General features: G+C 45.6%; 2 protein-coding genes across 3 annotated transcripts; both read right to left on the bottom strand.

The window, feature by feature from the left end:
* Window positions 1-72: 72 nt before the first annotated feature.
* Window positions 73-2,013, bottom strand: LOC100285163 (uncharacterized). The gene is given in 4 exon segments (NM_001158057.1): window positions 73-266; window positions 402-675; window positions 767-1,752; window positions 1,845-2,013. Coding segments are annotated over 4 exon segments (1,353 nt in total). The 5' UTR covers window positions 1,912-2,013; the 3' UTR covers window positions 73-240.
* Window positions 2,014-2,474: 461 nt separating this feature from the next.
* LOC103645750 (cysteine protease ATG4B-like) lies at window positions 2,475-6,453 on the bottom strand. 2 transcript variants are annotated; one of them, XM_008670451.4, is made up of 9 exons: window positions 5,869-6,453; window positions 5,242-5,768; window positions 5,071-5,156; window positions 4,912-4,962; window positions 4,397-4,782; window positions 3,915-4,053; window positions 3,157-3,212; window positions 2,981-3,051; window positions 2,475-2,891 (listed from the first exon to the last, which is right to left on the bottom strand). In XM_008670451.4, the coding sequence occupies exons 2-9, from the start codon at window positions 5,726-5,728 to the stop codon at window positions 2,689-2,691; spliced, it is 1,479 nt and encodes a 492-aa protein (XP_008668673.1). In that variant the 5' UTR covers window positions 5,729-5,768; window positions 5,869-6,453; the 3' UTR covers window positions 2,475-2,688. The 2 variants fall into 2 exon arrangements, with proteins under 2 accessions (XP_008668673.1, NP_001335059.1); NM_001348130.1 differs by having other exon boundaries at window positions 2,479-2,891; window positions 6,268-6,422.
* Between the last annotated feature and the right edge of the window lie 9,225 nt (window positions 6,454-15,678).

Raw genomic sequence — 15,678 nt, 5'->3', positions numbered from 1 at the left:
TCATACATAAAAGGCAAAAAAAAGGGGGTAACGAGCTTATTGTAAGATAGTGGAGTACTATTAGGGTGTTTGGTTTGATGAAATAAAATGAGTTTATCTATCACTATCTCATTTTTCATAGTTAGTTAGTATTAATATAAGTAATATAATCATCCCAACAAATTTGAGAAATGGACTCATGATGTACCATCTAAATTTCAATAGAGTGATTCCTCAAAACAAACATCCCCTATGCCTTGTTCACATGAATTTGCAGCCTCCATAACCTGCAATAAAAAAATGCCACACGTACGTAAATAAAGGTATTACACCAAAAATGTATCTACAGTGTTGCTTGTTCACGTTCCAAAAGTTTTAAATTTTTTTATACTAACGCTGTATTAAAAAAATATCGATCTTACTGGGATCAGCTGTGGTAACAATGCCTGTCTGTCCAAAATCGCAGTCAAAGGCATGCTGGCCATTGGCCTGGAAGTAGAGGTTCATGGCGTACGCCGCGTGGGCCTGCACCGTGTCCGGCTCGTAGCAGACGCCGCCCGGCCGGATCGCGGTACAGTCGACGCCCTTTTGGCCGCACGCGAAGTCGATGTTCTCCTGCAGCACCATCTCGTCCGCCGCCGGCTCCGGCACGCACCATTTCCGGCTCGTCACCTTCGCTCTCACCGGCTCAAGGGTCTGCGAGCATACATTCGCCGGCCGTCTCGAGATCAGTGTGGAACGATCGGTCCAACTGGAGAATCGTTCGTGGCGATCATGACCTACGTACCTCCGGATCAGTGAAGATGCCGACGTCGTAGACCGGCGTCATGTCGCCGCGGAACAAGCCGAAATTCCTCTCCGACACCGGCCCTGGCTTGAGGTTCTCGTCGAAGAGGGAGAAGATGGAGACCTCGAAGGTGCGGTTGGGCATGAGCGGCGTGCCGACGCCGGAGCCGAGGTGGCGGATGGCGTTGCTGTTGTAGTCCCGGGCGAGGTCCGCGCCGACGCCGACCTCCCAGTCCTCCCCGGCCGATGGCCACCCGGTCTCCGACACGGCGATGTCGACGTCCCCGAAGCCCATCCGCCTGACGGCCGAGTGCACGGCGTCGAGCTGCGCGTCCAGCATGTTGCCGTACACCAGCCCGGTGCCCTGGTCCATGACGCCGTCGTTCACCCGGAACAGCGCGAAGTCGAGGCTGCTGTCGTTGGCGAGCGCGTAGAACGGGTACGCGTTCACCATGAACGGCGCGCCGGTCGCGCGGAGGAACCTGAGCAGCGGCCTCACGATGGCCGCGTCGTAGCCGTCGCGGAACCGCGCCGCCGACGGCTGCTCCGTGGTGGTGAGCACCCCGAGCGAGTGCGTGGTGGAGACCTTCACCCGGCCGTGCAGGGACGCGGCGACCAGCGCGGTGTGCAGGTTCTGCATGGCCGGCACCAGCGCCAGCAGCAGCGTCCGGTTGGCCTCGGTGGTCACCTCGTCGCCGACCAGGAGGCGCGAGATATTGGTGGCGCCCGCGTAGGGCGTCACGTTGTCGCGCACCCAGCGCCGCGCGAAGGTCAGATTCAGCAGGTGCGGGACGACGCCGTTGGGCACCGTCACGTCCACGGCGAGGCCCGTGCCGGCGAAGGCCCGCAGCAGGACCGGGTCGGCGTCCAACAGCCTCACGCGGTCGAAGATGGTGTCCCGGGCCAGGAACCGCGCCACGTCGGCCGGCGCCGGGAGCGTCGTGCCCCGCGTGCCGTAGTTGACGCCGATGCCGCTAGCGTCCGCGCCTGCGCGAATCGAAACGGGTCAAGATCAAGATGGCAGGCACAGATCGACGACGACGACGAGCAGCAGCAGCATCAGAGTGCCATGATTTTACCTGTGATGGCAGAAACCAAGAGCAGCGTTGGAAGGAGGATCTGGAGCAAGACGGTGCAGAGTGTCATCGTGGCAAGATTGGCTGCTGCCACCTACTACTACTACTTAGTACTTACTACTAGAGTGGCGCTAGTTGTGATGAGACGGCGAGAGAATGGCCTGCTGGTTGCAATTTTTAAAGAGGGTGGAGAGAGAGCTGGTGCCACGACAACCATATCAGGCAAGGCTATGCTGTTGCGTGATGCCGGAGCAAGACGACTGTTCTTCTGCAGCAGCTTCAGTTTGACATGGATGCCTTTCTTTGGCTTTGGGTTACAGGTTCGTGCTCAGCTTAACCATCCCCGTCCATGATCTTTGGTTCTTTTCGTAACCGTTTTACGTGCTTGCATGCCAGCTTTGTGCCTTTCTTCGCAGTGACTTCTGGCACAAATCAAACAGATGACCCTTAAAAGTTTCAGGGCAGGGCAGTGTTGCAAATGCATGCACAGCACACAACTTTTTTTTTGGCAGATGTAAATGTTAAGTCTCCAGCAACCAATTCAGAATTCACATCAAACAGCGATATGTTGGCATTGCAAATGTAACATACCAACACCACAAACTTTTTGGCAGGTGCAACTGTAGCCAACAATTGAGAAACAACCACGCCGTGGTAAAACGATGTTAGAATATGGAATAATAAATACATTTAATTATTATCATCCACGACTACGAGTGTATGTTCTGAACATTTCCACCCCGAGATCACACAAATAATCCCCTCTATTCACACGCAGACGAGGGCATTCAGACAACATTTTCAATGCAAGTTTTTTTTTCTTCAGCCCAACATGTCTTAGCCTCGTCTAAAGGATCTGCCACTCTTCTGCTTCACCAGAGCCATCAAGGTCGTCGTCATTGGCCATGCTACTGCCAGAACAACCCAGTCCATCATCCTGTTTATACATTTGTTTCGATGGCTCGATTGACTGCACAACAGTAAAGAGTGGCGCGCCATTGGCCTTCTCCGCCAACTCAGAGGCCCGAGAACAGAAATCATCAAAGTCGTCTGCATAAAAAGATGCAAATAGAAAACATAGGGATTAGAGCTTGAAAAAACATGACCGAATGGGCATCCGAGAAACTACAACGGTTCACCTTTGTCACGACAGTAAAAACCAATAGCCAGGGAGGGATCTATTTGTTCCAGAGCTAAGGCTCGGACAACGCTGTACAAGTCCAGACACATGAATCAGAGCCCATCATTTGAGCATGCATTGACAACGAATCTGCAGTTCCATTCATCAGATTTCATTCCACAACGACACACATACCTGCAGTGGTATGAGGAAGTGTCTGCCTCCAAGTTATCCAGTGCAATGTCAACCGTCTGACACATAGAGAACATTCCAGTATTAATACCATTACTATATAGCTAAACAATCATGCACCTGGGCCATCAACTGTGTATTCATAGTGATAAAAAAGGGCACCCCAAGCAAACAAGAGCGCACAAATTGGAAAACGGTAGTATATATACACAAGCATGATTATGTCTAACAAAATTGGTTGTGTCAGGCCCACAAGGGATACAAACGGCTCATAAGCTTAGCATGGTCCTGCTAATTATTAAGCCCAAAGAAAGTAAGGATATGAAAACTTTGCTCTATAATCCAGAATATGAAATCCTTGCTGATTTCACATGATAATTGCAACAATCTGCAGTTCTCTCTAATACCATGCCATATTTCACTACCAATATAGTTTGAGCATGCCTTGACCTGAATCTTCAGCTGCCAAGTTCAGGGACTCCAATGGCACAACCTAACGAATTTTAGGAACTCACAATGCACTTCACTCCAACAAAAATAACCAGATTCTAGTGGCCTATGGAACAGGAATTGCTGCAGAATAGACATGCCACTGTTATCTTTGAATAAGAGAATGGAACTCAGTTCAAACTTGAAACTTGACGATTTTGATACTTCTTAAGTATGGTGCTCAACTTAAGTTACAAGGTAGAAAACTATACAACGTTTATGAAATAGATGCATATGCATGCTAAGTAAATATAAAAAGTATGCAGGTTTACCATCTGAACTTCATGGGGATCTAGGTAGAGAGCCCTATCATCCTGTACCCCAGCAATGTATGTTGATGTACCAGGTTTTCCACCTAAAATGCCCAAGCTTTGTGGGAACATAAATGTCTCCTTTAGTAATGGGATGTACCTGATAGAAAGGAAACAGGTAGTAATTAAATACATATCAATACATCAGCAGAAACATCAATTATTAGACGACATTTTTATTCATTGCCATGATGACTGCATGAACCTAAAATTGGTTTGCATATTAAGAATAACCAACTATCTATATAATAACCTATCATGTTCGTCTAAAATATCACAACATTGCCCATTTTTGCAAAAATAAGTCCCAGGCCACATTACTGTCCTTAAGTTTTGTAGTGTATAGGTAGAAAAGCGTAACATAGGATGACTCCAAAATTCAGATAGCGTAGCATGGATCCTTCCTTATGCAGCCCCCAAAGCATGAAAGTTTAGCTAATTACCTTGGGTTAATTTTGTCAAGGCCAAGAACCAGAGGAACTAACAAAAGAATAGGTGACCATGTAGATGGTCCTTTGTTGAAATCAGAGCAAAGCTGAGCAGCAACATCAATGCAAACAACTGGAGCTCCACCTCTTTCGCCATCTTCATCACCCGAAACCACATACAGCGCCATAGGGAAATTTTCCTTCCCATCTACAGCATCAGCTTGCTCTCTATTTGTGCGAATAAGGGTCTGCCATGCCCGGCACATAGCATATGGACCCAACCATGATCCAGCAGCCAGACCATAATTCCTTCCAGCTTGAAGTAAATTGTGAATAGAGAAAGCACAAGCTTCAGAATCACCGAATAGGTGTAAGACCCCTATATAATCTGGGTTGTATGGCTGCATATGAACATTTGGTAATTATAAGCAACCCTACATTAAGAATTAAAGAGCTCCATCACCTACTATAACTGAGCAGAAATTCCTCATTTTTTCTTTGCATTGGTGGTCAAGCCATATCTCTCTCACCTTCTCTGGGGGCTTTCTCCAAGATCTTCCAAGGTGGTGAAAAATCAGCGCCTGCAAAATTTTGCCCAAAGGCCAGTGCTTGTCTGTTACAACTTATTATACAACTTCAGTGGCCATCCTTGGTCAATAAAGGGACACTTTGAAAGGGACAGAGTTTACCTGAGCAACCAGCATTTGACTGCTTCTAACCATGCATCCCCAGTTCACATCACTAGTTAGCTTGGAATCAGATATTGCATCAAAGCCTGGGACAATTATCATGTCAATATCTAGCCACCTGTGGACATGCAATTATGTTTCCACCACACACATAGTCCTGCAAAGACTAACCTTTCCGGTAAGTGATCCATATCCTGGAAGAGAAATCTTCCAGAAACGCAGCATGCCCGCTGTCGGACTCCGAGTCGCCAGACTCCTCTTCTTCAGGCGACACCTTATAGCATTTACCAAGGAACCACACGTCACTGGAGGTCAAGACCCTGCCGCACCCCAGAAGTCGCCACATGGAGCCGCTGCCCACGAACCTCCTCAGGATCCTGGATAAACCATAGGACCCTGAGGACGACTTTGTCGACCTGGCGTCGCACGCCGGCGACGAGGAGCCCTGCTGCTGCCCCTCGAATATGGCAAAAGGGGGAGAGAAGACGCCGGACAGGATGGAGGCCTTGGGCTGCCTGGAGCCGCTGTCTTCCTTGCGATCGGAGCCAGCGGAGGAAGAGGCAACGGCGGCAGCCGCTAGGACGGTCACGGCAGAGTCCTGGCGCAGAGAATCGAGTGGCGGCACAGGTGATTCTCCCCTCTCAGGCAAGCTCGTCATCACCTAACGCCGCATGTGTGTGAAGGACACCCAGGATGTCCTAGCAAAGCAACGAATCAGCTGTGTAAATCGTAGGCTCTTCATACTCTGAACTGAGTTTGCACAGAGAGGTAACGTAAACAAGAGGAAATGAGACACACATGGAGGCAATACTAGCAGTAGCACGAAACATGGCGAGAAGCTTCATGGCAATCTGGCAAACCAAGCACCAAGGCGTAATTCTTAACTACCACTACACGCTACCAGCATCGAAAGGAACTTGCAGCATCGCAAGAAACTTGCAATTGGGGGTGACACGGTTTAGAAGCAACCCAGCGGGGAAGCGCCGTGCTCGACTAGGTCAGCGGAGGAGACCACAGAACCGAAGCAGTCCCAGATTCAACATGTGCTCCGCAGCAGTACCGTATGGAATAGGGAGTAGGGGAAAGGCGCAGCGGGCAATTTAGTAGTACAGACAAGGAGAGGAACAAGCAAGCATAGGGCGGCCGCGGGACGAGGGGGCAGCGGCGAGAAAGAGTTAAAGGGGTCAGCTTGCTTACCCCCCGGCGATCCAGTCCTCGGCGAGATGAGGCCGGCGTGGGGCGGCGAGGGATCGGGGCGCACGGCGGGAGGGGAGGGGAGGTGGCGTGGCGGAGGCGGAGGGGAAGGAAAAGCCGGAGAGGAACAAGAGAGAGACGTACGGGCGGATCGACTCGAGCTGGGCCTTGGCGTTGGCAAGTAAGACCAGCAGAAACTCCGGAGTTGGTGGGCTTGTCGCATGGTATGGGCCCCCACGTGTCATGGATTCAATCTGTTTCATGCGTGCGAGTCGGATGTAAATGGTACTGTGTCTCTGTACCTAAATAAAATTCGTTTTAGTCTCTTACTAGATCAATACAATAATTAATATACGTATCTATATTTATTATCACCTATTTAAATATAAATATAAAACTAAGAGATAAAGCGAATACTAATTTAAAATAGAGAGTAAGAGCATCTCCAAGAGACTCTTTATTTTTTTACTCTCTATTTAACTATCTAATTACGTTTTCATAAAGATTACATTCTATATATAGCATCTCAGTCCAACAGACTATCTATCTAGTTTGACTAATCATGTGGCTAGCTAAATTTAGCTAGTGAGAGAGCTAATTTAGAGAGTCAGATAGCTTGCGAGTCAGATAGCTACTCTGCTGGAGATTTATTTTGCTATTGAGTAGCCAAAATTTGGTTTGACGAGTTATTTAGCTAGTCTTTTGAAGATGCTCTAAGATTAAAATCTGCTATCCGGTCTGTATCTCGTATACTCAAATTTGGATATTTATAACCTCCGTATCCTATCTAAATCTCAATAGAGAGAAAAAAATAGGGAAAACCAATATAATCCAATCCTTATATTCTACGTCGTGCGACTGCCGAATTTGCGCTGCCCTGATTGCACGGCACGACGCTGTTTGGAGTCCACGCCCAGCCCAAGCAACAAAAGTGATAGAAAATCAGGAAAGGAATTTCAAATAGGAGTAGAGTAGCTGAGTACTCTTCCTCTTCCTTCGTCCACCCAGGATTGGCAACTCCGTTTTACATCCTTGTTAGCCTTTGTGCCAAGTTCAGAAGACCAGGCTCTGCCTCTCTGAACTTTTTCAGTTAAAGCCTGGCTAGCATTTGTGCACCTGAACTGAGTTGTTGGTTTGTGCACCCCACCGGGCATGCAGAACTAACATCATCTCTCAAGCAAAGTTGTAACTATATATGAATAATAATAATGGGTTTACGACGCTAGCATTTCCGAACAGCAACATACGCAAACCTGATAGCATTTAGGCGTATTCCAATGCAATACTGCTTCGTGACCATAAACAAGATTAAAAGAAAAAACTTTAGTAACACAATGTTTAGATATTCTATAAGCCCACAAAACCTTAGACAAGAGCTTATGCCAACGCTTAGGGTGATCATATATTTTCTTCTTTATAAGGCTAATCAGCAAACTCACGTACCTCCTATGCATCATGTTATAAACTCAATTACCTCTCTATGCATCATGTTCTTTAGAGCAACGACTTCAATCCATTTTGTAAAGTAGTCTATGGCGACCAAGACAAACCGACGTCCTTTTGATTATGAAGGATAAATTTCTCCTGTAAAATCAAATCTCTATCCTCTGAAAGGCAAATGTTTGATAATAGGATGTAACTCGGCTGCATTAACTAGCTACAAGTCACCGAATTTCTGACACGCTTGGCATCCCTTATAGTACTTGAAACAATCAGCTATCATTTCAGGCCAATAGAAGTCAGATCTTGTCATTAGCCACTTTATCTTAGGAGCCGATTGATGAGTACCACAAATCCCCTCACGTACTTCGGTCATAGCTAATATAGCATCATCCGAGCTCAAGCATCTAAGTAGGACATTGTCGACAGTTCGGCGGTAGAGTTCATCATCAACTAAAACATATTTGAAAGATGTAAGCCAAACATTCTTGTCTATCCCAATATTGGGATTACACATGTAATTAATTATAGGTGCCCTCCAATCAGTTGCATCGGCTGCGTTATCAGCCGAGTTAATTAAGAGGATGTCTGTGGCACCGTCGAACTCCAACGGTCTGGACTCCTTGCCCAGACGGTCCGAGCCCACCGTGGATGGTCCAGGTATGCAGCTCGGACGGTCTGCGACCCGGGGATTTGGCAACACTGGATATTAGACTTTCGGTACTATGAAATCTCCCTCGTTTTACCAAATAACCTGATGCATAAGCTCTAGATATATGTTGAATATTGAATTCGTCAAAAGAACGGATTGTGTCCCAACATTTTTCAAGATAACTATTTATAGTGTCATCTAAACATAGATACTCCTCTAAAATCTGCTAGACAACTAGCTGAGAATCACCAAATGCCCTCGCATGTTTCACTGCCATATAATCTAAAAGTTCCAAACCAAATAAGAGGGCCTCATATTCGGCTTGATTGTTAGTGCAATAAGTTTTCAATCGGCTAGAAAAGTAAAAAGAGACATTACTTGGAGAAATAATCATGATGTCAATCCCTTGTCCTTCATTACAAACCGATCCATCAAAATACAAAGTCCAGTGGGTAATAGTGAGATATGACATGTCTAGTTCATGAGTATCATTGATTCGATGTTCTACAATAAAATATGCTATAACTTGTCCTTTCATAGATTTTAATGATTCATATGCTAAGTCATATTCTATAAGTGCATAAGCCCAATTAACAATTCTACCACTCATAATTGGGTTCTGCAACATGTATTTAATCACATTGGTTTGACCAGAAACTGTGCAAGGACTAGTGAAAGGGGAATGTGCCCTTAAGCCATTTTTATTTTGTTTTGGTGATTAAATGATCAACACATTGTCTTGGACTAACCGTGATGTATGAGCATAAGCACAGGTATTCGAAAGACACATTGAGAAATATAGGAAAAGTGTATTTGGTGTATATTGCAAATCCTATTACATTAAAGTAACAAAGTATGATTCTAGCACTTAGTAAAATGTTTTAGTTGCTAACTATGTTTATCTAAGTGCTAGGAAACTTATCAAGTCAAACCATTTTGAAGAAATGGTGTTTGGCTAAGTTTAGTCAAACTTATGCCAGTCTAGGGAGCACTGGACTGTCCGGTGTGCACCGGACAGTGTATGGTGCACAGGCTACCAGCTAGCGAACCAGCAACTCTCGAGAATCAGCCGGGCACCATGGCTATAAATCACAGGATTGTCCGGTGTGCACCGCACTGTCCGGTGTGCCAGTTGCGCGCCTAACCAACGGTTGGTCGCGCAATCTACGTAGGACACGTCAGCCTGGCCAACGGTCACCAGGTCGCACCGGACTGTCCGGTGCACCACCGGACTATCCGGTGTGCCAAGTGATCGACGGTCGACGACAGTCGGCTTCACTATAGAAGGAAAGAAATCGTCTACTGCGCAGTACCAGTCCGGTGCACCCATGGACAGAAGGCATTCAGGGCCTTCCAAATGGAGCTCCAACGACTCCTAGGTTCGGTGGAGCTATAAAAGGACCCCCTAGGCGCCATGGAGCAGAACACAAGCATACCTTGAGCACACTACAACTCCGAGACTTCACGACCACACTATTAATTCATTAGATAGATATTTGAGCACGTTCTTGAGCGATGACTATGTCGTTTTGATTCTTGTGCTCTCTTCTGGATCTGTGTGCGTGTTGTTGATGCGATTGTGTTATTGTGTGTGTCTCTACTCCCATCCTTACTCTGTTTTGATTGTAAACATTTGTGTAAGGTGTGAGAGACTCTAATTTGTGGAGATTCCTCGCAACCGGGAATTGATATAAGGAAGACAACCGTGATACTCAAGTTTGATCTTTGGATCACTTGAGAGGGGTTGAGTGCAACCCTTGTCCGAAGTAGGTCACCACAACATGAAGTAGGCATTGGTCGAACCACGGGATAAAATTGTCGTGTTTCTTGTCTATTTACTTTATTGTGATTATCGTCTTCTTGAGTTCTCATATTCACTTGTATTATTGCTCCTAAGTTTGATACACATTTCAAAGGAATAATCAAGTGAAGAGTTATCCTCTCTCCATCTCTACACATAACAACTTGGTTTTAGCTTTCAATAACACTCATTATAAACCAAGTTTGTGTTGTTTAGAGTTGATTTTTGTAGGATCACCTATTCACCCCCTCTAGGTGCTCCCAATTGGTATCAAAGTTGTTCTCTTCATCAAGGGACTAACCGTCCGAAGAGATGGATCCTAAGGGCAAGGGGATTGTGATTAATGACAAGGAGAAGGAGACCCTCAACGACCCAGTATCAAACAACAAGAGGAAGGACGGGAAGAAGAAGAGGTGCATCAAAAAGATTATCTACTACAATAGCGACACCTCCTCATCTTCACCAATGGACGACGACTACGATGATTCCACTTCAAAGAAAAAGTCGGTTAATCAAAACTATTCTTTTGATTATTCTCGTATTTCATACAGCTCCAATGCTCATTTATTATCTATTCCTCTTAGCAAACCCTCTCACTTTGACGGGGAAGATTATTCTTTTGGAGTCATAAAATGCATAGTCATTTATTTTCTCTTCATCCTAGCATTTGGGAAGTAGTAGAAAATGGAATGAATTCTGATAGTACTGATAATGCCATATTTATTAATGAGAAAATTCATAAAAATGACCAAGGCACTACTGTTCTCTTAGCATCTCTATGTAGTGATGAATACAACAAGGTTGGTGGTCTGGACAACGTCAAGCAAATATGGGACACCCTCAACATCTCTCATGAGGGTAATGATGCTACGATGATCACCAAGATGGAGTTGGTGGAAGGCGAGCTAGGGAGATTCGCCATGAAAAGGGGAGAGGAGCCAACTGAAACGTACAACAGGCTCAAGACCCTGGTGAACAAGATTCGAAGCTATGGAAGCACAAGATGGACAGATCACGACGTGTTGTGCCTCATGTTAAGGTCATTTATTGTAATTAATCCCCATCTTGTTAATCTTATTCGTGAAAACCCTAGGTATACCAAAATGTCGCTCGAGGAAATCCTTGGTAAGTTTGTAAGTGGACGCATGATGGTAAAAGAAGCAAGGTACGTCGACGACATCACCAACGAACCTCTTCCTCTCTACGAGCCACAACCCGTTGCACTCAAAGCAATAGCCAGCAAGGAGGCGCTCCCAAACAAGGTGGCATGAGTGGAGGATGCTGGACTTAATGAGGAGAAAATGACATTTGTAATCAAGCACTTCAAGACCGCATTGAAAGGAAGCAAAGACTACCTCAAACAAGAACAAACCAAGGGGAAAGCGTTCATGCTTCAAGTGCAGTAAGACTGGTCATTTTATTGCTCAATGTCCCGATAATGAGAATTGTCACACCCGACTTTAAGGAACAAAGCTAGGTGCATCTCATACATGCGCCAAGAAGACAACATATATAATAACAGAGTGTATAGAGATAAATGTCACAAAACATCAGAGTACTTATTACATAGCGGAAGACTTAATACAAAATAAAAGAATAAACATAAAACGAACTAAGGATCGTCGGCGCCAATGTCAACTGAGAAACGCCACCTAGATTAGATCATACTCCTCGCCTTGTGGCTCCTTTTGAACCACCTGTCCTTCTCCTGTGGGGGGGTGTGATACAGCAAGAGTGAGCTCACATACGTTCATCGCTCAACAAGTCGTGGGGAATAATGTGACATGAACTCACCAAAGGTGGGAGCTCATGGAGTGTAAGGCTTATCAAAGAGAATGGTTAAAGCTGAGCATTGCTTTTAAGTAGTTGGTCAAAATTTTATTAGCAATTACTAAGTGTAAGTAAATACCAAACCTTAAATAAAGTAATAGAACAAATTAATAATAAACCCATGCATATGCAAATGACAAAATTGAATTTAGGTTCCATAAATTAATCATCAGAGAGTCCTGAGCTGCTCATGACCGTGAGCTCGGCTAGTATACCAGTTTTACACTCTGCAGAGGTTGTACCCTTTACCCACAAGTCATGCTACCCATCTGCCAAGGGGTCGCGAATCCCATACACCTCTACCTAGGAAGCGCGGCAGGGCAACACTACGAGGCCTTTACAAAGTTCCACTAGCTTCCGAAAACCCGCTACAGTTTATAGGAAACTCCAATGCAGGGTTCTTGTCTGACCGCCATCGCAGCAAAATCAACCAAGGACCTCCCTACACTGACCACTCCCCTACTGCCCTTGCCCCTTTCGGGTAAGGTAGTCTTCCACTAGCTTTCCTAATTAGTCAGCCAAGGGCGTCCCATTAAACCCTTGTGGTGGCACGTGGTTCTCAAGTTAAGCTCTATGTTCCAATTAACATTAGTGAACTTGACATGAACATAAATAGAATAACAAGAATAATTGGAACATAGATATAATGAATGATTATCCCAAAACCATATAAAGCAATAGCAAACTACCCAAGTGATTCAGGGGTAAACAAGGTAATGAGATAAACAATCTAGGGTAACCTATTGGGTCCCATCAAAATTAACCTATGCATGGATAAATGATATTAAAGAACATTATTAGGTAAAAAGTGGTCAAGGGCACAACTTGCCTTCAATGAGCTCCTGCTCAGCTACTTCAACCTGCTGCTCACCAGGATCCTCGGTCACGGGCTCTTCTACTTGCCACAATACAAACAAGCACAGTGTATATAGAGAAATTAACATTACACCAAACATATAAACAAAATACACAGAAATATTCTACTCAATAAAATAAAATCCTAGGAACAGAAATCATAATTTTTGGAGTTATAGATTTTAAGTTATGAATTTTCAAAGGTTTCATGTGTTTTAACTAGGATTGAGTGAGAAATAAATTTTATTACTGTTTTTATGACAAAACAGAGATTCTAAATGATAGAGAATAATCTTACAAAATTTTAGAGACTGGAATAAACCAATTTGGAGTTCATATGAATTTTCTATGAATTTAGCAAGTTTCTGCAATAAATTTAATACCAAAATTCGTTTTCTAATTGATTTTATGAATATTCTCTACTGTCTGGACCTAGCCTCAATTTCCAAAAAGTCCAGGGGGTTAATACAGAAGAGTACCAAGACTCAGCGCACTATGCAATCGGATGGCGGGTTGATTCTCTGTAAGCCCGAGGGCTCATGTGCAAATCGCCACGGCGAAAGGGTAAGGACAAATACTGGTCGTCCGATCAACACCGGACGCGCCAGATTAAATCTCTAGGGTTTGAAGCGGTACGCGTCGTTGGCCCTGCGATCACAGATCGACGCTCAGGATTTAAAATAGCCCCAACCAACCGTGCCCGCTCACACATCGATCTACAGTCGAGATCAGGCTGAGTCGAATCGGTACGAGCCTCAAATCCAGTCCACTCATCGCGGATCTAACGATCGACACGATCTCTAATCACACGCCTAATCACCACCGCCCATACCCAGATCCACGGCCACCCCATACCTCCCCAACACCGACACCGACGACCGCGGTGGCACGCGTATGCCCGGCGGCGCCACGGCAATGGATAACTCCGGCGAGTAACCTGTGGCTACCTGGGGCTCTATTCCCTATAAAGCACGATACTAGGCGACCAGAGGAACATGGCAACGCTAGGGGAGATGGTCTCACCCGGAGTGAAGGTGGGGACGAGGCCGGACACGGTGTGTGGCGGAACGCTGGCATCAAAGTCCAACAGGTGAGAAATTGCGTAGCCTCGGGTCCACAATCCCACCAGGCGAGGCCATGATTGACGTCCCGGTGGCCATAGTCATCCGCCTGGCCCGCCCACGAGGGATCTCCATCGGTGAGCCAGAGTCACCCCACGGCAGACATCTCACACACAGCTTCCTCCCATGGCGGTCGGGTATAGGTGACGATGGCCGCCAGCAGAGCCCCGCGGCAGCGTCAGTGGGACGGCTATGAACCAGAGAGGAGCGGTGTTGGGTTACGGCGGAGGACAATCCCCACACACCCGACCCGCGCGCGGGTGGTCATGGCGTCTGGCGATGCGGGGAAATCTGAGCATATGCGAGCGAGGACGAGAAGAGAGGAGGTCGCGAGGTCCCGGCTAGATAACAGGGCGAAGTTAGTGCGGAAATGGTGGAGGCCGTAACAACTTCAGCTGGCAATGGAGCCGCGCGATCGTGGAGGATCCGGTCAGCGCGATCCGGTTCACGCGGGGAAGAAGGTCATCTGACGGGGCGGCCCCACTACCAGTGAACCAAACGCGAGCGCAAGGCTGGATGACCGAGCGGACCCCGCGAGTCAGGTGAACGGCTGAGCGCTGGAGTGCGGGTCCCACCGTACAGCGGTATGTGCGCGCGTGAGAGGAGTGAGGCCGGCGGCTAGGGCTTGCCGCGGTGGAGGCGTCCGCGCGGGGGATTGGAAGCGGGCCGGCGCGGGGAGATTATGGGCCAGAATGTGAGGGTGTGGCCCATCAGCGGTTTTTTTTTCTTATTTTTCTTTTCTATTTCCATTTCTATTTTCTATTTTCTCTCATTTTTATATTTAGGTTTTGAATTTGAATTCAACTATGAATATAAATTTTGTGCTCAAACTAAAGGAAGATCTTAATCTTACTAGTATGGATAAAGTTTATGTTTTTTTATTATGAATATAATATTTCTTTTCTTCCTTTCTTCACATCTTAAATTCCAAATTTAGGTTTAAATACCTATTTCACCCTTTGTATGTTTCTATTATTATTATTTTTAAATGCACAATCAAATAAACTCCAACATGATGCAAAGTGTATAAATATTTATTATTATCTCATTTAAGTATCATGTTTTTAAACATGTAAATTCACATACAAAAATAGTTGCTTTTAAGAGGAGCAAATTTCCAATGTAGAACCTTTACTAGAAGATGCTTTATTTAAATTTTATAGTTCAAATAAAAGAGGGAACCTAACTCATATAGATGTCCTTTATTAGAAAACATGTTTATTTTTTTTAATAGAGAAGATTCTTTTCTAGGGAATTTACTCAAAAATTTTGGAGAGTTTTACTAAATTCTTAAGACAGGATTTTGAGGTGTTACAAATCCTACCCCCCTTAAAAAGAATCTCGTCCTCGAGATTTAAGAAGGTCTAGGGAAAAGGTGGGGAAAATCTATGCGATGCTCTTCTTCTCTTTCCCAAGTAGCTTCATCTTCTCCGTGGTGACTCCTTTGCATTTTGCACATCTTTATAACTTTTCTCCTCGTGACACGAGTTAGTGTGTCTGGAATCTTGACAGGATACTCCGTGTAAGTCAAATCACCCTAAACACTGAGCTCTTCCATTGGTAACTGTTCCTCAGGAACACGGAGACACTTCTTAAGTTGAGACGCATGGAATACATTAATATTATGCACCTCAGATAGATTATCAGTTAGCTCGAGTTGATAGGCCATCTCTCCAACTTGCCTAAAACTTAGAATGATCCAATATAGCGAGGGG

The sequence above is a fragment of the Zea mays genome, chromosome 2 (genome assembly GCF_902167145.1).
Source record: "Zea mays cultivar B73 chromosome 2, Zm-B73-REFERENCE-NAM-5.0, whole genome shotgun sequence".
In the NCBI taxonomy this organism is placed as follows: domain Eukaryota; kingdom Viridiplantae; phylum Streptophyta; class Magnoliopsida; order Poales; family Poaceae; genus Zea; species Zea mays.
This window is presented reverse-complemented; position numbering and strand designations above follow the sequence as displayed.

What these genes read in the sequence shown, in the direction of transcription:
- LOC103645750 (XM_008670451.4), bottom strand. Translation starts at nt 5,728, where the DNA reads ATGACGAGCTTGCCTGAGAGGGGAGAATCACCTGTGCCGCCACTCGAT. An exon ending in CTTGACAAAATTAACCCAAG is followed by an intron (nt 4,054 to 4,396) that starts GTAATTAGCTAA and finishes CCTTTCTATCAG; the next exon opens with GTACATCCCATTACTAAAGG. An exon ending in ATCCCCATGAAGTTCAGATG is followed by an intron (nt 3,213 to 3,914) that starts GTAAACCTGCAT and finishes TCTATGTGTCAG; the next exon opens with ACGGTTGACATTGCACTGGA.